Source organism: Penicillium angulare, assembly GCF_028827245.1.
Source record: "Penicillium angulare strain IBT 27051 chromosome Unknown utg000002l_segment0_segment0, whole genome shotgun sequence".
Taxonomy (NCBI): Eukaryota; Fungi; Ascomycota; class Eurotiomycetes; order Eurotiales; family Aspergillaceae; genus Penicillium; species Penicillium angulare.
Window position 1 is genome coordinate 1,165,489 of NW_026623161.1, and position 23,758 is coordinate 1,189,246.

General features: G+C 46.2%; 6 protein-coding genes across 6 annotated transcripts; 2 read left to right on the plus strand and 4 right to left on the minus strand.

The window, feature by feature from the left end:
* Positions 1 to 83: 83 nt before the first annotated feature.
* On the minus strand, positions 84 to 2,773 carry N7478_001904 (glycoside hydrolase family 55 protein; the record flags this gene model as incomplete). Its single annotated transcript, XM_056918118.1, has 5 exons — positions 84 to 465; positions 535 to 627; positions 681 to 1,866; positions 1,923 to 2,381; positions 2,440 to 2,773. The coding sequence occupies 5 exons, from the start codon at positions 2,771 to 2,773 to the stop codon at positions 84 to 86; spliced, it is 2,454 nt and encodes an 817-aa protein (XP_056783729.1).
* A 3,009-nt stretch (positions 2,774 to 5,782) lies between these two features.
* Positions 5,783 to 9,871, plus strand: N7478_001905 (uncharacterized protein; the record flags this gene model as incomplete). Its single annotated transcript, XM_056918119.1, has 2 exons — positions 5,783 to 5,901; positions 6,286 to 9,871. 2 exons carry the CDS (start codon positions 5,783 to 5,785, stop codon positions 9,869 to 9,871), a joined length of 3,705 nt encoding a protein of 1,234 aa, XP_056783730.1.
* Positions 9,872 to 10,461: 590 nt separating this feature from the next.
* N7478_001906 (60S ribosomal protein eL31) lies at positions 10,462 to 11,435 on the minus strand (the record flags this gene model as incomplete). The annotated part of the gene is made up of 3 exons (XM_056918120.1): positions 10,462 to 10,665; positions 10,767 to 10,841; positions 11,346 to 11,435. 3 exons carry the CDS (start codon positions 11,433 to 11,435, stop codon positions 10,462 to 10,464), a joined length of 369 nt encoding a protein of 122 aa, XP_056783731.1.
* Positions 11,436 to 15,056: 3,621 nt separating this feature from the next.
* N7478_001907 (carbon-nitrogen hydrolase family protein) lies at positions 15,057 to 16,000 on the minus strand (the record flags this gene model as incomplete). Its single annotated transcript, XM_056918121.1, has 2 exons — positions 15,057 to 15,886; positions 15,946 to 16,000. 2 exons carry the CDS (start codon positions 15,998 to 16,000, stop codon positions 15,057 to 15,059), a joined length of 885 nt encoding a protein of 294 aa, XP_056783732.1.
* Positions 16,001 to 16,834: 834 nt separating this feature from the next.
* N7478_001908 (uncharacterized protein) lies at positions 16,835 to 17,905 on the plus strand (the record flags this gene model as incomplete). Its single annotated transcript, XM_056918122.1, is given in 5 exon segments — positions 16,835 to 16,971; positions 17,003 to 17,134; positions 17,193 to 17,530; positions 17,550 to 17,656; positions 17,687 to 17,905. The coding sequence occupies 5 exon segments, from the start codon at positions 16,835 to 16,837 to the stop codon at positions 17,903 to 17,905; spliced, it is 933 nt and encodes a 310-aa protein (XP_056783733.1).
* Positions 17,906 to 18,426: 521 nt separating this feature from the next.
* On the minus strand, positions 18,427 to 20,266 carry N7478_001909 (MFS transporter; the record flags this gene model as incomplete). The annotated part of the gene is made up of 4 exons (XM_056918123.1): positions 18,427 to 18,531; positions 18,594 to 19,510; positions 19,564 to 19,993; positions 20,078 to 20,266. Coding segments are annotated over 4 exons (1,641 nt in total), but the record flags the coding sequence as incomplete, so codon positions are not given.
* Positions 20,267 to 23,758: the final 3,492 nt, after the last annotated feature.

Consider the following 23,758-nt stretch of genomic DNA (forward strand, 5'->3'; position numbering starts at 1 on the left):
AAGCCAACGAACAGAAGTAAATAATCGAGATATCGACAAAATATTTACACAAAGACATCACAAGAAGAAAAAGTCAAATTATCCTAGACAGTGAAGTATGCAATCGTAGCAGCATAAGTTGCCAGGTTGTCGCTCACCACGGCTAGAGAGCTGCCTGCTTTGACAATCATGTTGGTGGTCCCCACTGTGCTGAGTGTGTACACTGTCAACCCACTAGTAGTACCTTCGACACTGAAGATCTCGCTTTGGCAGTCTTCAGGTGTAGGGAAGGTAGAGCAGTCAGTACTATAATGATTGAAGAAGCTGTATAGACCGGCGCCGTAGATTATGATGTCTTCACTGTTGAGAACACGAAGGCCTAGAGAGTCACAGTTGCCGGAAAGACAGGTGCTGTAGTCGGGGTCATTTAGGGTAGAGTTTGTGGGATAGGGGCTGTTAGCCGCATCTGGACTTGGCTGATAGTATCTATGAAAACAAGATTAGTATGAAACATTTATCTAATCCATTTGCAGTATATTTTCCTTGTCTACTTACGGTGTTTCAGTCTGGATGAACCCAGCCACAACTGAGCTAGCGCCAGAGAATTGGAATTGATAGAGGGAGTGATGCTCGACCCCAGTACCGTAACTAAAATAATGTCAGTTATGGAGAAAATCGCAAGGTTAATGTAATGAACTTACAGCCAGATATTTTTCCCTTCGACTAGAAGACCCCGTCCAGAATAAACCGAAATTTGAGTGTTACTAGCGTCATCAATATCATGGTCCGCTGTCCAGAACCAGTTATTCTCCAGGTATACGCCGCTTGCAGAGCTGGTAATGTGCATTGACATATACGCAACTTCGCAGGTAGCAGAGTCTGATGCAGAAGTAGGACACTGAGCGACCTGTTGGTTTGAGCCATCGAATCCACCAATACGGGTATGGACGTCCCACATTCCAGAGCCCGAGGCAGCTTCGAGGTTCCACTCAATCAAGACAGCTCCTGGAGTAGAGCCCTGAGTGCTCACGATCATATCAGACCATTCTATTGAGCCAGTGTCACCAGACTTGCCGACTTGGACCACAGGTACTGGGTTCGAAATATCAGAAAAGGTGCTACCACTAGCCATGATAACTGAGTATGCCTCTCCAACGACGCGCAAGCCAGGGGGGAAATACAGAGTATTGGTGACTTTGTATGTTCCTTGATCGAAGAAAACAATCGATCCAGAGGATGCAGCAGATGTCAACGCAGACTGGATGGCAGAGGTATCATCGGTGGTGCCATCACCTTTAGCGCCTGCGGTCCTGATGCTGGTGAACGAAGCAGTGGGCGATGCAGCGTATTGAGGCTTGGACTTGGTATAGTAGCTCTGGGACCCACTGGCAAGCAAAGCAGACGGACGTGTTGGTGCAGTAAATGCTCCCTGGAAGTTGGTAGGGCCATCGGGGGTGTACTTGTGGCCTTGGCCCCAAGCGCTGATAGTGGTTGAGCCAGATGATCCGGCAAGGATGGTACTGCTTGGCCCCTTAACAGCGACTGGAACATCATCAAGAGCGATGTTCTCCAGAATGAGACTACCATTGCTTGATGTTGAGGTCTCCCATGCTGTGGTAACGAAGGTAGAGCAATCCGAAATACTGCTGTCGATGACATTGACTGAGCCAACAAGCTGGGCACCCGCACCGCCGTTCTCAATGGAGAGCGCAGTTGTGCAGTTTTTGATGTTCAGGCCCTGGTAGGTCCAGCCCCAGTCCCAAATCTGGGAGACACCAGTGACTGCGTTTGAGATATCCAGATTGCGCATGGTAAACTGTTGGTTTCCGACATTTGCACCAATCAACCCACCATCAGTAGTAACATCAGTCATAAAGCCACCGGATCCTAAATGACATTAGTTTCAAGTCGCTATCGGCCGTAGCAGCTCAGGTTTAACATACCATTTTCAATGAAAATACCTTGGTGTTGAGTTCCTGACGCGGCGCTCATCACAATCTCAACATTCTGAATACTAGTAGCCTGTCCAACCGGCCAATGAATACCAGTAGCAGCGGTTGTTCCTGGGATGGATGTCAAGTCTAGCTTCAGGTTGCGAATTTGCCTGAAGAAGACATTGGTGGAAGTCCAGCCTTGATTACCACTGCTCTGGTATTGGTCTCCATCAATCATGCCCAACCCGGTGAAACCCGAAGTGGCCTTGAGAACTGGAATCGAGTTGGGGTTTCCAATGAGTTGTGTAAAGTAATAATCAATGATAGAAGTCGAGATCAAGTAGGTTCCGGCTGGGAAGTATACGATCGCAGGTGTAGTAGTTGTAGTCTCTCCGCTTGCGGGGCTAAAGCGACCGCCATCGCTGATAGCAAGGTTAATAGCTGCAGTGTCATCGGTTACACCGTCGCCTTTGAAATTCGTCAGTCATCGCAGTCAAGTAGAACAAAAAGAGTTACGTATAGATACCTTTAGCACCATAGTCCATCACATTACGGAAAACCGTGTAGCTTGACGGGTCGGAGTTGAAAGCTGCCAGCCCCTGGTGCTTAATGTCTTCTAGCCAGTACGAAGCATCCGTTGCTGCCGTTGCGTGAACAGTTGCTCCTACCGAGATGCTTGAAGAAGCAGGCGTCGGGACACTGAGGCTAGATGAGCCTGAGGCTCCGTCATACGGCGCATGAACTGCCCGATGATTGAAATGATTGTCCCGATGGGCCTTGCCAGCATGCCGTGTGTCCACAATGTGGGCATACGTGCACGCTAGCAATGACAAATGAGTGAGTAGCGAAGCAAAATGCATGTTGACACCAAGCGCTCGCTACTGATGATGGGTGGGGTTGGCTCATGATCACATAGAGGGCGGTCTCCTAGTTCTTATATCCGCCCGCCTCGCACTTGCAGCTGCCAGGGCCCATGTATGTGATGGATGCATGAGACGCGTGTGTCAACACCAAAGACAGGGGTGGGAGCTGGGCTGCATGGCCTCCACACCTTTTTTGGGCCATCACAGTTTGGCTATTGAAAGAATCCTACCCCGAAATACAACTTGACGCGGGGAAATCTATTGCGAATGACCCTTTAATCAGAGGCATGAGATCTAGACAGAATTAATCAAGCATTAGCTCCCATTTCTCATGTCCGCTAATGATTCAGGTTGTCACGCTGGTCAGACTACCGCATGATCTGAGTGGGAAGAATTGGAATCAACAATGCCGATCCCGCCCCACCAGGGGGATAGTTCCCCTGTCGATACATTGATGGCCGACCAATAGAGGTTGACAGCAGTGGCAGGATGCAAGCATAAAGGCGATCCATCAGGCCTGTTTGAGCAGAGCTAATCGAAAAGTGGAAAAGAATGTGACTAGCTGCAGAAATTATTGCCGATGCTATTACCGCCACAATTTACGGAGTCGAGCGAAATGGGACTCAGGGGTCATACTTAGTGTCACAGGGGAAGCCCAAGTACATTGCAGCAGAGGGAGGTGAATGCATGGAGAGCGCTTGAGGGGTCAAACACTTCATCAGCGCTTTCAGTTTAGCTCACCGGCATGAAGCATCCTGCAGGAAGATACCGAGCCTGATTTTCTCAAATCTCCGGCAAAGGAGCGTGTATATGGTACATGATGTAGTAATATTTGGTGGCATGGGATGGTGGGTCACCCGGAGGCCGTGCCTTACCCCGGGGAAATAATAAACTTTCTTCACTTGATTGGTGTGCTCAGATCACCCGCTCCAAATGGTAAGTGGTACAGAATACGAAGGACAGAGTAGGAATAGTAACCGAATTTTTCGTTTAGGACGAAGCTGAAGAACTTGAGGAAGTATTAGCGTGTACGTGTACCCACTCTGAATGCCGACTAACCTTGGCCGCCCGATCACGAATCCACCCCGTCTCACCACAGTTTAGGAATGCTATGCAAGCGCTCGTGGCTGATGGTGACGAATGCACTGTTTCTTTTGGCGCGGAGAAAAAACTTGCAGGAAAGTCCGGTCCCATTGAATCAAGAGATAAGGGACAATATGAAACGAAACCATTTCTACAAGCCAGCGAGATATTGTCTAACAATTTAATTGAAAGAACAATAGATGCTACTATAACTAGGATTGGCATTGACCATATCAATGTTGCATCATGATTTGGACGTTTGCACGTTTGAAAGACTTTGTTAAGGACACTCAATATAACCCTTGGCTTGAATGGAAGCAGCTTAACAACTACAACTATGATGGTGTGATAAAGTATGCATCATGCAGGTCCCTACCTCTATACTACTGGCACATATTTAGCTCACTCAAATTACGTTCTAAGAAAAAGTTGAATTCTAGGACACTAGCCCTGTGGGGCATCTCAAATGTTGAATGTTTAACTTGAAGCCCCTAGTAAGGCTTTTTTTTTGTATAATGGGATCATGTTCATACAAATCCTAGGCTTTCAAGCTGCATCATTTGAATCAGGCGAATTAGAGGACTGCCTCAGGCTCTACACACAGCCGAGGCAGATTTAAGCTCGGGGCCCTGGAGTCTGGCTCATGATGGCTATGGGTGATAGCTCACATCCAAACATTGAAACCAAGATTCCTCTTGGGTCACATATAGAACCTGGAAAGCTTCAACTTGAGTGTTGCGACCGTTAAACAACTTGAACACCTGCTGGGTGTCAGTGGTTAGTTCAAATACTACTAACAGTATATATACCGTACTAACCTCCACGGAAGCCACTTCAAAGTAGATTTACTAATACTACTAGTACCTTCTATACGTCCACAGAGTTGGAAAATAGTATGCGAATAATACGTATTGGGAGACCCAGGCAGATTCCTTTATATAAATATTTTCACATTTCTTAACCCCAGATCATCCAACCTAGTTGCAAATGCACCGTGCACGGAACCCCGGGGACGCACAGCTATCCGGCCCTGTTGGCCGAAAAGAACGTAGCTTTCTTGCAGACGACGTCATGGAGAAAAGGTTCTTCTATGTGCGCCCGACAGCTTACTAGCTATTCGGATACTCCATACTACTGGGAGCTCATTATTTTGAATAAAATGATTAAAAGATCGCAGTTATGGATAGAATGAGAGACTTGAAGATGATGTAGTAGTATATAGTTCATGTGTCTGGTTGCCATGCCAAGAATCTCCACGTGACCTTGATTTTTTTGCGTCGACGTTCTTGCCTTCAGTTGATTCTCCGCGACCAAAAAAAAAAAAGAAAAGCAACATCCATAACAACACAGGGTCTCTTCCCCCCTTCCATTCTCTTCTTCCCTTATTTGTTAAGGTAGCTTCTCCACCAGCTCACAAAGCTATTTACCCCTTCCTCCCTTCGATCTTGACCCTGTTCACTACGGGAGTCAGCTGCCGCGACGGGTCGCGGCCAAGTTCGTGTTAATCAAAGAAACATCAACATCCCACTCTCATCTCCAATCAAGTCCACCCTTGATTCAAGACTTCCTTGTCCTTGTTGATCGATCATTTACTAGGCTGCTGCTGTCAAAGTAGTTGCTTGGTGCATACTGATCATCGCGTGGATCTGGAAACCCGCTTGATTCCACACGCCATCCCCACGCGCAAGTGCGGTTCGCTACCGAGGCGCAAACGCAGACACCAAAATCTCGCCATTCATCGATAGCCATCGCGCCGATCCAAAAACACAAATTGAACCCGTCTGAGAGTTGTGCATGTTTAAAAGACCCGAATCGAGAGATCGGTAGTCTTAAGAAGGGGTCTATCGGATTTCTCGCGATTTGCACCTGTGCATGCGAAACCTGGCATATTATTGAACGAAACCTCATATCATACCGCTGTAGATGTCTAAACGCATAGCGGAAGGTCCTCAGGGAACCAAAGACGATATTAACCCATTCGGTATGGGCACACCAGACGAGAAGCCCCAGCGGGCCACAGCTGCCCAGTTAGCCAGCAGAAAGTAAGTCACCTTTCTTGCTTGTTTTCCTTCCCATTAGCAGGGTTGAGTTGCCGGGTTGATATTTGGGGGTGATGAGAGGAGATGAGTCGAATGAAAGCTCCCAACTGGAACTGTCCGGTGTGGCCCTGTTTACTCACATGTTTGCCTATTTCTTCATCCCCCATCTTTCTCCCCCATCTAGCCATTGTTCAAACACCCCAACATCTTGTTCCCTTTCCCAATTTGCTGCCTTTGCACACTCTATCTTGGGCGCCTAGCCATCGATGCCCCCAAAGCCATGCGCTTGACTATCAAAGTTCTGAAATACTTCGGTTTCAGAAAGCTCAGCATGCCAAACACTAAATGCGAGGTTGTGGAGAATTTAACTGACAATGACCGCTCTAGGATCAAAGATGTTCGTAAGCGTCCTCGTGGTACCACTCCCAACGCGGGTATGGCTGCACCTGCACCATCCGGAGGCGCTTTTTCGTCGTTGTCTGCTGCTCCGGCCTTTTCATCTCCAGGCTTCACTGCCCCTTCGACCCAGTCAACAGGATTCAACTTTGGTCAGAGTCAAAGCTTCCCAGGTGGGACTTCGACTCCTAGTCAGCCTGCTCAGGCTGATTCTGCACCCTTTTCATTTGGTGGTGGTGGTGGTGGTGGTGGTGGTGGCCAACCTAATTTCAGCTTTTCTGGGTTTGGCACTTCCTCGTCTGCTCCTGCCAGCAACCCTTTTGCTACCAATTCTTTTGGGGCTGATAACTCTGCTCCTTCCCAGCCAGCCCAAACCCCTGGGTTCTCATTTGGCGGTTTTGGAGACAACAAATCTACTTCCCAATCTCAACCTCCTCCTTTCTCGTTCGGTGGTCAGCAGACTGCGGGCGCATCGACTGGCCTTAATCTGTTTGGACAATCTGCTACGAATAACGGTAGCGCAAATCCTGCTGCAGACTCAATGCAAATGTCGCCAGATGCCAAACCCAAAGGCCCTACTTCCACCTCCGCGTCCTCTTTCCAAAGTCGAAACATTTTCGGAGATTCTGCGGCTCCTAATTTGTTTTCACCCAAGCCAACCCCTGCATCCACGGCTTCCAATCCATTTGGAAACTTGACTGCCTCGGCAAACGCCGACAAGCCATCTAGTGATAAGCCCGAGGGCTTTGCGGCAAAACCTGCCTTCGCGTCCCAGGCGCCAGTGGCATCAGCACCTGCCCAGCCATTTGGTTCTCTCTTCGGATCATCATCACCTGCGACTACCGCCACTTCAGAACTCGACAAAAGTGCTTCCACTGCCTTCTCATTTTCCCCAGCTACTTCGAAGCCGGCCGAATCAGAGAAAGTGAACGCATCCCAGGAGTCGACGCAGTCTAAGCCATTTGGGTCCCTTTTCGGCGCAACTTCAGCTTTCCCCTCTGCTTCGCAGCCTGAAAAAGTGAACGGAACCTCTTCTGCGCCTACGAACATGTTTTCAGCAAAACCTGCAGAGCAAAGTCCATTCAATCCATTTGCCCCTAAGCAGGCCTCAGAACAAGACACTGCGTCCCCGAAACCTTCATCTTCTCTATTTGGATCATCTTCTCCTGCATCTCAAGCAACTCCCAGCGTCTTTGCACCCAAGCCATCTACTGAACAGGCTCCACAGAGTAGTCTGTTTACTCCCAAACCACCTGTCAGCGAGCCTACTGCAACCAACCAGAACGTTTTCGCAGGATTGTCTGCTTTCAAGCCAGCTGCTGAACAGGCCACTTCCAACAACCTATTCGCGCCAAAATCGACTACAAGTGAGCCCCCAACCGCTTCCGCGCAGCCCGTCTTCAACATGCTTGGGCAGAAGCCAGCCGCTGAACCGGCTTCTACCAAGTCTTCCGGCCCTCAACCCTCCAAATCAGTCTTTGGGACTCCTTCGGAAACACCCAAAGTTTCTGAAACATCGCAGACCTTTGGGAACTTGACATCCTCAAACCCTGCGGCCGGGAACCTATTTTCGCCAAAGCCAGCTACAAAGCCGGCCTCAAAGACTCCTGTCGAACCGTCCTCTAGCAACCCATTCTCTGGCCTGTCGGCAAACACCCCTACGTCTATAGCGTCCACGCCGAAACCACCCCAGCCTGAGCCTAAGCCGTCACAAAATTTCCCAGACGCTTCTGCAATTCCAGTTCCTGACTTCGGAGGGGATATCAGCGAGGAGTTGAGGGATCAGGCTGAATTATTGTGGAAGCTCCGCTCGTTGGATGTTGCCTTCAAGCAGAAGCTTCTTGAGTTTGAGCCTGGCGAGTACTTGTTTGATGACCTTCTCATATTTTACTTGAAGGCTCGTGCCTCAATGGGTTTCCCAGTCAAGTCACGAAAGCCCAAGTCGGATACCAAGGAACAGACCCCCCGACAGAAGAAGCCCTCTGAAAAATTCGTGGACACCAATGGCACAAGCGGCTCAGCTACCTCCAACATTTTTGCCAAGTCATTTTCCTCCCCATCCTCTTCTCCGGCTAAGGAGAATGCTGTCTCTACATCTCCACAAAAGGTGGACAGTGCCTCCTCATTGAACATTTTCGGCAACTCCGCCTCTACCAGTGCTTCTCCGACTACTAATGGCATTTCTAAGGCTCCTGCCCTAACAGGAAACATGTTTGCCAAGTCACAGGCTACAATCCCTTCGGATTCCTCATCCAGCCCTGCGGCTCCAAAGGCGACAGGCAATATCTTCGCTAGCCCACAAACTTCGAAAGCACCAGCGTCTGCGCCACCCGCAGTTCCGAAATTCGGCAATGGGGCAGCTGGCGGTGGTGACTTTATGTCACAATTTGCCAAGAAGGTTGAACAAAGTGCAGCCGAGGAGAAGGCCAAGCGCAAGGCTGAAGATTTTGATTCTGATGAAGATGACGAAGCTGAGTGGGAACGTCGCGACGCTGCTGAACAAGAGAAGAAGCGCGCCAAGCTCCAGACTTCGGTTACCAAGAAGGCTGTCTGGGTTGAAGGGGAGGGATTCAAAATGGTGGATGTCACTGACGAAGCCGCACCAAGTCCTACAGAGAAATCCCCTGTGGCCGCACCATCGCCTGCCCCGTCATCTTCGGCGTCGATCTTTGAATCAACTAATCGTCCCCTCTCCAATTCAGAGAATATTTTTGGTCGTCTTTCTGCAACACCCCAGCCCACAGATGATGACGCATCTGATGATGAGGCCAAGCCTACTTCTCCCAAACGTGGAGCTGAAGATGATGACGGAGATTCGAGCGACTTCGCTGCTGCCGTGCGGAAGTCAAAGCGAGCCAAACCAAGTGAGACCGAAACGACGAAGTCCAGTTTAGATACACCTATTCCAGCCCCAACGGCTGAGGCAAGTAAGAGTCTCTTTGCTCGCGTCGAATCACCCGCCCCTTCGCAAGACTCCTCTGCAACGCCTAAGGCAAACCCATTCGCCTCACTTGGGACCAGCTCGCCATTTGGCGCCGCATCAGCGCCTGCTCCAACCTCGACACTGTTTGGCGCCACAGATAACACATGGAAGCCTAACTCACCCATCAAGTTTTCTGGGGTCTCAACACCTGCTTCCACCAGTGCCCCAACCCCCTCTGGTGGTGAAACTTCAGGGAATGTCACTGAGTCCAATGACGATGATGCTGCCCCTGGAGCAGTCTTCAACCTGGCTGAGGATGCAGGTGGAGAGCCTGGTGAAGAGTCTGTCTACAAATGTCGCGCCCGTGCTTTCATGCTCACCAAGGATAAAGGCTGGGCGTCCCAGGGCACTGGATACGCAAATCTCCTTGTCAATCAGAGCGGACGTGCGCGAATTATTATTCGTTCGGATCCTAGCGGATCTATCATTCTTAATACCCTCCTGAAGAAGGACATCGAATACGAGCGAACTGCGAAAGCAAGTATTCAGTTCTTCGTCCTCAAGGCCGATGGACCCATTGAACAATGGGCCATCCGTGTGAAGGCAGATATAATGCAAGCCTTCCACGACAAGATCCAAGAGATCAAAAACTAGACTGGTTTATTGTGTGAATTGAAATAAAATCCATGATGGAGAGGTGAAGGTGAGGGACGTTGCGCCCAATCTATCTCTGTCCTCATATGTTTGTACGATATCATCTCCGGAGTTTTTCTGCTTTTCTGTTTGCCTTCGTTCCCAAGATTTCCAATTTTTTGTCGCCATTTGCATCTGGCGAAAGTGTTGCATTTTCGATCTCAGGTTTTTATTTTCTCACCTACTTTTCTCTCTTCATCATTTACATTTTGCAATTGTACTTTAGCCCCAAGTTCTTATCAATGGGCATTTCAATCGAGGTGTCCGATTGCAACGACCTTAGGTGTGGAATCTGGCCAGGTCATAGCCCAACAAAATATTACTAAAATTTTGTTCTAATTGCATCTTGCATCTTGTACCTCTAAATACGATAACTTCATCGTCAGGTAACTGCTGAGAGCTACAACAGCTTTATAACTCATGTTTTACAAAGAATCAAGATGTGAAAAGAAGTGGATCACAATGGTATTTTTGTTTTGAAAAAGCCCCGACCGAACCCCAAGTGAAACATGGAATCATAGAAGCGAAGATGACGAACAGGTAAAACGCATTTACTCGTCAACGGTCGCGGTGTGCAGACCCTTGGGGTTCTTGACGTTGACAGCCTGGACGTGAGAGTACAGACGGTGCTCGGCACCCTCCTCATCGTTACGCTTGCGGGAGATGCGAACACGGAGACGGAAAGGCACACCCTTGATACCGGCCTCCCAGACCTTCTTGTTGAGCTGGGGGTCAACACGGACGTCCTTGGTGCCCTAAAAGAAAACGCAGAAAGCAACTAATCAGCAACCCACTCTTTGCGCAAGATCAAGACCCGGGTGTGGGAAGTCTTCAATGGAGGGGGGAAAAAACTTACCATAGCCTGCTCGGCGAAAGCACGGATCTCCTTGATGGCCTTAGGAGCACGCTTCTTGAAGCTAACGCCGTGGCACTAAATTCCGCAAAGAAGTTATAATTAGTCTTCCGCCCGAATGCCATCTGAGAGATCAAGCTCTGCAAAGTTCTGTATCGGCCATAGAGGTGGACTTCATCAAACTAATTCTTCTTTTGGTTTTTTCTTCTGGATTCCATTCCGAAGGAACGGCTGTCAATGCGAATGTATTTCAATTCGCAAATCAAGTAAGTCACGAGGACCAGTCAGTTCTGCAGTTTCCCACAGATCCTTTCCTTTTCAAGGGAATGTCATGGTGTCTGCGCCGGGTGAATGAAGAAATTATTCCTTCTTTATTCTTTCGAATGAAAAAAAAAAGTGATTCAAAATTCATCCGACCAGTGCAAAACCGCCATGCGAAAAAACCCTCTAGGCCTCGAAGAATCTACTGCGCATCGTTTTCAGAAGCGCAAATGTTCTCTGTCCACATCCAGTTGTGCCTCCACAGATCGTTCACAGATTTGTCGTCGAAGGTGTAAGGTAACGGGTTCGGGTTCAACATACTCTCTTGTGCAGGTTGATGGTGTACTCGCGGGACACCACGTCGGCAATGGCCGAACGCTGCTTCTTTCCGGTCTCCTGGACGTTGGACATCTCTGCAGGAGTGTTAATAACGTTTGAAAATAGAGCAAGTATGTAGGGGAGACTGACTGTATGGGGTCGGCGACTGTGGGCGTGAAGTGGTCGATGAGTGGAAATTCACGATTTGTGGCCGCGGATGAGTGTGGCTCGCTTAGGCTGTGGGGGTTCTGTGATTGGTAGAAGGTCACATGATATCCACCGATGTTACTTGGTGCCGTAAACTTCAGGTGTCTGATCACGTGAAGGAGAGTTGCTAATTGCACCACAAAAATGGCTAACGCCACCACGATAAACCATTTTGGGAATTCTGCCGTATTTGTATTATCAGCCGGTATTAAGGCGGTGTAATTAAAATGGGCGGTCAGGCGAGGCGGTGGACGTGCCGACACACAATAACACACCAAACTACATTAAAAAAGACGTCTATTGCGGAGCGCCCGGATATCTCTATTATCTAATGATAATTGATTATATTTGAGCTAGCTATTATTTAATGATATATGTTTATTGATCTAGAAGCGTTTTTAAAAATGAGTTAAAATGGTGTTGTTGTGGTAAATCAAATTAGGGGTAAAAATATGTAAAGTTACTACGTAAAAGTAAATAGTTAGTAGGGAAATGGCGGGGCGCGGCAAGGTGTGGTGAGCATGTGACTTGCCGTTTACGGAAAGGCGGAGAGAAGCTGATTGGCCAGAAGAGGCCTATATTATCTCAGGAATGTGAATTATTATTACTACTGTTACTATATTAATATTATAAGCAACAACAATATTTTAAACATCTATTTTAATACCTTCCCTGGCTAAAATAACTTCTCCTTTTAGAGTATTGTTATTTCTTATTTCCTCTACTACCCCTGAAAATTTGAAGCTATTTATTTATTATTATGTCGCTGGAATCTACTGAATCTCTCGTGTCTAGTCCTAGGTTATTAACTACCCCTCCTCCTACGTTCTGCGATGATTTTCTCAACACTGTCGATACAATTTATGACGAGGAAGCTTAATTTCTTGAGGAAGTATCGGTTAATACCTCCTTAGACGTTGTGCCAAGTTTCCCTTTATTTCAGCTGCTTCCGCCCTGGAAACTCGAGTATTCTTCACTAGACGAAGCTCAAATGGAGATGAATTGATTCGCAGCTACCCAAGGCTATGCAGTTGTTTCAAAACGTTTGAATTCCTATAGCGGGGTACAATTTAAGGCTATTTATTAATGTTGGCGAGGTGGTGAATATCGTGACCGCCGGACTATAGGTGTTGATACAAAAAAACGCAGAAGAGGCCGTACAAAAAAGTGTAACTGTCTATTTGAGGTTATTCTTTGTCGAGATGGGGATATATGGCTACTAGGAATTTAAAATGGTAGCCATAACTATATATCATTACCTGCTATTAATATTCCCTATCTTCGCTAAATGGTAGTAAAAAAAAGAGCTTCGGATATTCAATAGGCGATCCAGGATGGGGTTTGGCCTCGCTAGATTATAGATCGGCTTAGGAATGAAGGCGAATATATTATTGCAAAGAATATCTATAATATTAAGATGGATCTTAATAAAAAATGACTTGGTGGCTGCTCATCTATTTAAACACTTCTCCAAGATCTCCTAAATTCAGGGAATTGGTGTATTTACTATAGATCTGATGACGACTATATTTTGCTTGCTTTATTCGCCATCCACCGGACTTCTATTGGGTTTTTATGTCTTTTTCCTTATATTCTTTGGATGGATACAATATTTAAAACTAATAAGTTCAAAATACCGTTGCTTGATATTACTGGAATGACATCAATAAACTAGATATTCTCTGTTGGCTTCTGCTTTATATCAGACTCTACTACCGACTTATTTTGCTGGGTATTGTAGCAATTACAATCGGTATTAGCGGTAGAATCAATTCCTGAGCCATTGATTGTATTTATAGACAAAGAGCTTGTAATTCTCTGTGTAATTCCAATGGTTTTTATACTTAACTATATACTCTACCTATGGTATATTAATAAGTGTCTCCTTACCTATACACGTACACCAATCCGGCAGTATCTTGAATGGGAAATCAAAGAAGCTGCAAAAAAACAGGAAATATTGCCTTTGAAAAATAGATGTCTACGGCAAGAAAAGCTTTTTCGATGGGGCAAAATGAAGTAGCTCTGGCATGAAGTTGTTACTGCTTTAACCCCTTAAGATTTTGAGTAAAAATGGAGGGAATTCTAGCAAACTTACTGCTATGAGATCTTTGCTAAGCTACTTTGTTATATCTAGAAGGAATGGCTTAGTCCTCAATATGCAAAGATGTTCTTATATCATTATATACGGCAATATCTTCATTTAGGTGAGGTTGCAATATCTCGGAATGAATCTGTATATTGGGCATTTAAACGTGATCAATAGGTAATTCTCCTATTATTACTTTATAATTCTTTACTAATTTAAGATAGGGAACCTTAACTTCTCTTTTTGGAGCCTTTGATATCTTTGAACGGATAATTAAACGTTAATATATAGATATTTAATATCAGTTACACGATCAGACACTTAGACAACTTATAGGTTATCAATCCTATATATTTTTACTACTAAATCTTATACAGAGAGTCTTACTTAAAGCCATTCGCCGTCTGGAGAAAGAAATCAACACATATCTACCTATCTATACCGAAAAACCTTAAATTCCTATCTCCTGTGTATGTGGCAAAGGCAGGGGTATTCTATACATCCATCAAATTATTCTATATTATAACGAGAAAAAGCTACTTCCTCTTGATCTCTTCTATTTATAGTGGTATCTTCAGGAGGCTGATTCACCACAGTTTCATCCAGCTCTTCTTCGTATATAGGAGCCAAGAATGCAGGATGATCGGAGGGTATGGATATTGTGAGGATCGTATATAGTATCACAGGCCTCGGGGGCCCGGTAAGCTACCCGAGGCCTAGAGGGATCACAGGGGCGGATCCTAAGTTTATGGGAGCAGCTAGATGCCGTTGAAGATACTGTAGATCGTGAGTTTTATAAGCAATAGTCACAACAAGGCTTACAATAGCCACCAACTCAGCAATCTCAGAGGAGGCCGCCAACATGTGGAAATTGCGGCGTGGAGGGGCATAAAAGGCCTAGGTGTCCGCAGATCAACAGATTTGCTAGTTAATTCGGCTGAAAATGCATTTGCCGGTGTTTTTAAAATCAGCCTCTGTTTCCTCTTTGGGTTAGCTTGGAATGAGTCAACTTGCTAGCATAATAAATGTCGTTGAAGCATTAATAAAATGGATGCATTTTATATGGAGATTTTATGTGTGTGTTTGATTCCGGACCGTACTCATGCTGCCGGCAGAATTATAGATGCCTTGGTGCCTTATGGTTTTACAAATACGGCGGTGAGCTTATCATGGTGGCGTTAGCCATTTTTGTGGTGCAATTAGCAACTCTCCACGTGAAGCCTCCATGCCTTGTTTATCGGGCGAATAACATGTTACTGTTTGTGCTACTCGCTGTCTGCCATCTACATAAAACATCTACACAACCTCGAAACAATACGACATGAACAGCCACTCTCTACCTCGTTTAATTCATTGGTATCTCTATCTATATCATCTGTCTGTTCTGTTCTCTCTCCACCTATCCTGAAGAACTACATTCATTGCGATCCCTCCCCACTCACATCAGGATATACGTCAAATCGTCGCTGGGTATAGATAGGAATGCTCTTCCGAATATTCACAATGGTATCGTTATCCAAATCAGAATAAAGGATAGTCTCCTTTTCCTCCGCCTCGGTCAAAACCTTAGCACTGGGATCAATAATCAAGCTATGACCGTAGGCATGGTATGATGCATCCAAATCCCGCGAAGGACTACACAACGCCACGTAAGACTGATTATCCACTGCACGAGCACGGCCAAGCAACGACCAATGAAGAGGACCCGTAGTTGTATTGAACGCGCCGGGGTAAACGAGCAAGAAAGCGCCCTTACGAGCAGCGATCATAGCAGCCTCCGGGAACCGAATATCGTAGCAAATAGCCAGACCAATCTTTCCGTATTCAGGAAGATCAATCACAGTCAGTTCATTGCCCGGCGATAAAACATCGCTCTCCTTAAAGGCGATTTTACCGGGGATATCGATATCGAAAAGGTGTGTTTTCCGGTGCGAACCGATCAATGAGCCAGTCGGCGAGAACACCAGAGAGGTATTGTAATATTTCTTCGTAGACGGTTCGAGCTCAGGAATACTACCGCCGATCAGGTAAGCGTTGGCCTCGGCGGCGATGGCCGAGAGAGCGTGGAAGGAGGGGGATTGTTCCTTGGTTGGCGGGGAGGGATGAAGGGTCTCGGCGTATTTGGGGAAGAAATTGGTGCCGTAGGGAGAGTTGAAGCACTCTGGAAGTACGATCAGACGTGCGCCAGCCTGCGCGGCCTCGAGGACTTTGCTGCGAGCATGGCTCAGGTTGACGGTCTTGTCCGCGCCTAGACAGGGTTAATTGCGGGGAATGGGAGGAGTTAGTTGAAGATAGGGGTGGATTTACCAGAGGCAAGTTGGACCAGGGCCAGCTTCAAGGGCTTTTTTAAAAAGGCAGCCATTTTGTTCTTCAAGTTTGGGTGGGGTATACTAGATGGAGGAGGAGGAGGAGGAGGTAGGGAGGAAGTTATCCATAAAGTTCTTGGGGAAACGATCGGAGTCGGGAGCCGAACTTGGCGTGCGGGGAGAAGTTGCATTGCCGATAGAATACATTGAGGGCCATGATCATTCTCCAGGGCTCTATTGATGAATATACTATATGTATAAGATGCATTTTCAAGTCTAATTCACTGGATATGTACGTAAATTCAACCTTGGAAGCTTCCAAGGTTTTTGATCTGGTTTCTGAGCTTGATTAGGATCAGCTTGTGTACTATCTCCCCAGATATATATAGATCTATACTTCTAGCATACGACTCCCATTATTTTCACCTATACTCCCCATTTCAAGCTTCAATCTTCAATTACCAGCCAATAGAACAGTATCTCAGATGTTCGAAATTAATCAAAGACCAGAAAAGCACGACTTTCTCCAATATAATCACGTATAACCCACGGTACTACTATGTCATCACGATTGCGGGTAAAGCAAACGTGACTCTCAGTGACCCACCACGCGTCCACACTCAGCATCACCACACCACACAACTTCAAGTTCAAGTTGAACCTCCACACCTGATGTCCAGGGACTTGGGATTGTCCAAAACCCATGGCATCATATCGCAAATCCCCAAAAATGGATCGGCCCCATGGATCCTCGCTCATCCCGCCCCACTGAAGTTAAAAAAAGATGAGACCGAGGAAGTTTGCGCGTTACTTGCGCAGTCTTACCTGTCATACACAGAGAAATCCCGCCATCACTCAAGAATCTCACCAGGCACCCAGCAATAGAAGCCATGAATCCACCTTATAATACCCGAGACGCTCCCGAGCGGACAAGAAAGTCTCACACCTATCCGCGCAATCTGGATCGCCGACGCCGTCAACCAAGGCGCAAGCGGGATTCTCAACGAACAACACCTAGGAAACGACAGTGAGTAAACACCCAAGAATAAAAAACACAGGTCATTAACCATAAACTCATCAGCCTCCTGGTTCGACTATGGCCGCGACACAATTCACATGATATCGCAATTCCGATCCGAAATGCCCAGACCAATAATAGGCATTAGCCACAGCGCAGGCGCAGTCCAACTGTTTATCCAACTCCATACAAAACACCAAAAACCAAAATTAACAATACCTAACAATCAGAATCTTCGCCTCACTATACAACAAACGTCTCTTCCACTTCCTCATCCTCATAGAACCATTCATAATCGAAGGTCCCGCCAAAGGCGGCGGCCTTATGCCCCTCGAAACAGCCACAAAAAAGCCCGACACATGGCTCACCCGCGACGAAGCGATTGAAAAATCCCCCCACCTCCGATCATGGGATAAACGCACACTGCAGCGCTGGAAAGAATACGGATACAGAACTCTTCCATGCACAAGTTTCCCCTCCGATACAGATGGAGTAACAACCACAACAACGAAGCACCAAGAAACAATGACGTATACATCCATCCATCCATCCCCGAAAACCATCTGTCGTACAATTTCCCGGTGAAGAGTACCCAACGGAGCAGGAAGGGACGAATCCAGAGCGACAGATACATCGAATAGAGTCTGTGGCTGCATCTAAGCTTGTTGCGCATTTACGACCGAATACACTTTTTGTTAGTGGGGCAAAGAGTCCGTTATAAAAGGCTGGGACACATATTAGGGCAGCACAGAAGACAGGGACGGGGTTTGGAGGGAGTGGAAGTGGAGCTGCACATGCTGTTCTTGAGAAGGCGGGGCGTTCTGCACCGTTGGAGAAGGTTGGGGATACGGCTGAAGCTATGGGGGTTGGATTGCACAGGAAGTGGCAGAACGGAAAGAAGAGGAAGCTCGGATTCAAAAAGAATGGGGAGATCTTTCTGTGAAGGAGAAGTTGACGTTAACTTTGGAATGGTATGAGACGTTGGAGAAGGCCAAGAAAGAACATGGTAAGGCCAAACTGTAGCTGAATTACAAAGAGCTAGTTGTGATGTAGATACACTGGCGCACATTAGAGCTTAATGCATACGAACTTTTGTACTGGACGACTGGTGCCTTCGACATAACTCATGGTAGATCATCAATTCATGAAATCAACATTGATATGAGTGTATTAACAGTTTGAGCAGAGCATTCTTATCAGCCCTTGTAACAAATGAAAATGGATATAGTCCATACCCCCAGAATTGAGACGCACAGGCAGCTCATGTGCGCTTATTTACCAAACGCCAATGTCTGATACCCTGGCGGGGTTACAAAATTTGTATGTTCAAGCAGTATTATCCGAAGATTAATATACCCGGCTTGACAACCCGAAGGACGCAGAAGATAGTCGACACTTGACTGTCGAGAAGATTCTGCTCTCGTATTCCGCAAAAAGCTTTCATATTTCCTAGCCACCAGACATCTAGCTGCTTCGTCGCCCGAATGGTTCGAAAGGCAAGACAGCAGACACAATGGCCATGATGATGTATAAACAAGCACATATGTAAATAGGCACCGGTGTACTAGTCTGCTCAAATAAAAATGTTGTTAGCATACGTCGATTATTAAGGCCAAAAGAAATTGTCTTACATTAGCCGCTTCACCCACAACAGCACTGACAATACCCATTATTCGGTTGAGACCAATGGCCACACCATTACCTGTACCTCGGTGGGCCGATGGAAAAACCTCAGGGGTATAAGCATACAGAGTACCATAGTAGATATTCAAACAGAAAGAGATAGCGCATGTGAACCCGACATTTTGGCTCGCAGTGCGGACTTGCGTATAACAGAAGAAGAAAACCATGGTAACAAGCGCACCAATGATCATCGTTCCTCGACGACCCCAAAACCAGGGCGAGCGACACATGAAGCCAGCCAGAACGGGTCCAAAGATTCCACAGGTATTATTGATTGCATAGTTGCGCCATGTTATGTATTGGCTTGTTTGGCCGAAGCTTGCGCCACGGGATGCAAGGTACGTCGGCAAGAATACATTGTATAGAGGATATGCGAGGCCAATCAGAAGCCACGAGAACCACACCAGGGAGGTAGACAATCTCATTTTGCGTGTCGCGTAAAGGCCCTTGAAGTGGTATCCCACTTCGCGAGGGGAGATCAGTCGCTGGGACAGACCGGTTGCGTCTGCATTGCGCTTAGTCGTGGTTCCACACGCTTGGAGACGCTCTAGAGTGAGACTGCATGGACGATTGTGCTTTTTGGCGATATTGCTGAGTACCCGCAGGGCCTCGTCGTCTTTACCCTCTGAAAGAAGGAATTTGGGTGTTTCCTCCAGACGAATTATGGTGATACGTAAGATGGACAATAGAAACACAAAGGCGCCAGAAGTGTACCACACGTAGCGCCAGCCTTTGTTGTTGTCATAAGTACAATTGGATGCATCAGGGCATGAATAATTTGGGAGAAAAGCCCAAGCAAAGAGACCGGCTATAAGTTGACCAAGGCCTAGAGAATTGAACAGATGGATGTTAGTATTGATTTTGCCTTTATACAATAGTAATAGTCATATCAATCAGAGTAAAAAGAGATCTTCTTACCCCACCAGGCTGCCATTAAAGTCAACAACCACTGGTTCTTGCTCGGGAGGTACTCCAGAAAGACTGTAGTATCAAGTACCAAATTTCCACCCGCACCAAATGCACTGAGGCAGATGAAAAGAGCGAGCACGATCCAATTGGGCGAGGCACCTGCCACGACCGTGAAAATGGACGAGACAAACAGGGATACATTAAAGGCAAAGCGACGGCCAATGATATCCGCTGAGAAACCCCAAAAGATGGCACCGACCAACATTCCCACGTAGACCGCGATTGTCAAGCCTGTTGAATAGCTCGGGTGGAACTCATATCGAGCCTGAGTCGAGATAATTGACTGGATCAAAAGAATCAAGGAATCGACTGCATATCCGAAGCCGTTGAGACAGAAGAGTTTCCAATGGGTTGGAGTAAACCCGATCTCGTCTATGGCCTGTTGAGCGAGTAAAGAGTATTTCTTAGCGTTTTGAAATCCCCAAATCTAATGAGAGTGAAGCAGGAAGAACGAAGGACTCACGTCGTTGACTAGCACCATCTTGGCTGCCAGCACTTGGTCCACATTCTCTCCTCCCAGAAGATCATTCTCGCCATGATCGATGGAGCGCTCGTCGACCAAGGAGGGATTGCTGGGAGATTTGATCTTTCCGTCAAGACTTGTCGCCGCAGTATTTCCGGCAGCAGATTCAACATCCATCATGGGAATTGCCTATCGGCTTATCGACCTATGAGGAGGAGGAGGTGATCAAAAGTGGGGAAAAGACCAGGACACAAGTCAACTGAACTTGTATATAGATGGAAATCCCGGAAGAGGAAGAAAGAAGAGAAGAGAAAGAGAGACCAGAGGAGAAAAGAGGTCCACGGACGAAAGTAGCCCCACGAGAGCCATGATGATGATGCTACGGTAGACTTAGACCATTGATTGCCCTCAGATACTTTGAAGCTACTTTAGAAGCTACTCGAGCACGGGGTCACGTTGATTGGTTGTTGTGAGGGTCTGTGGCAGGTGCCTCAACAGTCTAACCAGATCCGGTAATGATCATTGGTCAGCATGGTGCCTTCCCTGTGGAGTTCAACCAATCACATCAAGCACAGTCCCTGAAGAGAGATTAGGTCAATTGTTCCCTTCTTGCTCCCTTCTTGTTCCCTCGGCTATGTGAGTGAGTGCCCCTATTCATATTGCGTCCATCCCGCAACTATCACAGTTTTTTTTTCTTTTCTTTTTCGTTTCGCTTGTTATCTGTGCGTGTGTGCCAATAACGTGGCAATCTTGGAAGTTAGACTGCCATGCACGTCATCTTCCCCGCATACCGATCAACCGAGTAGATAAGCCTACATAGTACAATCTCGAGGTATATCTTCATTTGATCAGCTGACCTCTGCAAATATTGACTATCAGATGAATGAATTTTATATAGCGTTCGTGCTATTGGACTGCAGCAGCCCACTCTAAGACATTTTGACGTGTATTCGGGAGCTCTTTCTTAGTTTCCGTCGGAGGATCATCCTGATCAAATTCTTTCTCGACCTCCAAGACTATTCTTATTCGACTTTCGAAGCTTCCTATGTGTGATTGTACACTCAAGCATAGGCATGAGGGTATTGGTATAGTAATCCTGTCAAACATAGGACTGCATAAACCAATGTTTTGGAAAGAGGGTATTATGATATAATGCTGGTGCAGATGGGGAACTTGAATGAAGCCTCACTATTGGAATTAGCACCAAACATCTATACAGATACTCAAGTTGATTAGAAATCAACCTGACCTGAGAAAAAGCGGAAAGCAACTTATTAGTCACTAGACAGGCGACTTAGTAAGATCGAAACCACAGATTTTGATAATATTTGGTATATGCGGGTTTTGATATGTACTCAATGAATTTCCCTATGTACATACCCGGGGCCGATATAGGCGTCACTTCAACCGGACTTTTTAACATTGCGGAAACTATTAACTATTCATTTATTCTATGCTTTTTATCAAAGATTCTTGCCTTGGGCAATTTTATTTTTGAAAGCAATCTAAGGCGATACAAACCGAATTGCGAAGTTGATGAGGAGGCTGTCAGCTAGCGTGTAGAACAACATTTATATTCAAGAACTTATAGAACATTGCTAGAGATATGATTCGATACAGTAGATATATCTCTGGAGTAATTACATATCTGTGGCAACTTGAGCCTAACACGATACAATCTACATGTTCGAAGAATCGCATGCTGTTCAAGTTGCCGAGGACGATGCTGTCAATTCCCAAAATTGGGAATGAGGTACAAATAAACTTGCAGTAGCTTATCCAGGGATCTAGCAATGAGCCAGCCTGTGAGGTACTTAGTCAGTGTGGATCTATCTGTGATGCCTGTATCTTCGAGAATCCTTCGTCGATCTCTAAGTAATTTTTGTCGATCCAAATACATTATATCAACTTCTATCTACATTTGCTAGTATTATAATAAGTGATCCACATATTGCATGGGCCCAATTCGAACTTCTCTTATAGATCATTAGACTATAGACTAGGTAAAGAGGTCCCTTTGCACATTCTCCAACCTCAAGAAAACAATCAGATACAGTTGCACATTCGATGGCTATTGGCGTCGCGTTGAAACCATATCGAATTCAATTGAAAATGGCGATATACTGAGCTGCTCATAGTACCATGATCACTGTGTACATATTGAAAATCACCTCCGAAAGTCATGAGCACATCCCAATCCTTTGAGCCTATCTGAATGAGTCAGGGAAAAAGTCTCTTGCCAATCCACTTGTCTAGGCTCTACCGAACACACCAGACTTTAGTCTATGACACAACCATCGCTACAATGAACATCCACAATGAACTCCCATGATCAAACAGAAATTTTCGCCGGATCAGCCAACCAACCCCCAAACGTACGGTGTCCCTGGGTTTGATCTGATAAAAATGCCTTCCCTTAATCCCGCCTTGTCTCACTCAAGTGGAGACAAGCCGTACTTACCGGGGCTCTTCCGCGATTCAGATTTACGTAACAAATGAAACACGCGTGGACAGCGAAGTGCCCGTATTCATCGATATGGCCCGTAATTAAGAGCGACGAGAAATTTACTTGGCAGCTTGGCAAAAGCCATTCGACTCTCGCAGGGCACCTTGTAATTTACCATAAATTCATAAGTTTTCTTTCTACCATACATATACCCAAGGGTATAATACGCTACACGGAATTTTACGGAATGTGGATCTCAGCGTCGCAAGCGACAAAAAACCATTGGATTAAATAGACCTTCAAATCAGATACGAGCGCCATGACCGGCTAATGAAAATTCATTTTTTGCGAAATCTAATCAGATGATCTTATCCACGGTTGGAAATGTCATTCTGGGTATAGTGGAGAAATTGTTGCATACACATAACAGAAACAACCAATGGATGATCCTATCACGCCGCAGACTTCACCTCGCTTAGACGATCGGCCCCTCATTTCAATTTGAGCGCTGGAGTTGGCGGCCCAAGAGTCCCACTGTTGACAAAGTGCTCCATGTTACGCATCCGCCACGTGTAGGCAGCGGGAGATTATGTGGAGGTTTGTGCCCACTGGTTGGAGGTGTTGAAAATGGGAACGTTTACCGGAGAATAAAAAAGTTATCAGATCGTTTCAATCCGTGGAACGATGCCGGGATCAATCCGAGTTATAGCCGGTAGGTCCAAGCTGGATATAATGAATGTATGGTCGCATGGGGCGTATACAGTAAGCTTGTAAAGCGGATCTCATTGGGCCTCGATTTCTTCTTGGGCTACCAATGATGAAACAGAGTCGGAAATGAAATTGTTGGAGCTATTATAGATTTCGGGGATGTCCGTTCTGTGTTAAATACGGTGTATTGGGATAGCGTAACTTACGTATGGCGTAACGAGACATGCAACGGACGGTATTGAAAAGAAAGTAAATTTCGGTGGAGTCGTTGATTTTACAGAGAAATTGCACCGGCTGTATTAAATTTTTCATGTTCTTGGCTACTAAGCGATGCGTTTGTAGATTGGGAGGGTAATTGGTATGCGCCTTCAATTCTTTTTAAGCTCAATCATCGAAAAACTCCCATATATAGGGCTTAGAGAGTTGTCCTTAATTAAATTTCATGAAAGGGAGCTGGGATCAAATCTGCGATGTTCTAAGGGTTATCCCGATAAATTACTAGCGTATATTGCGCTATGTTATCGATC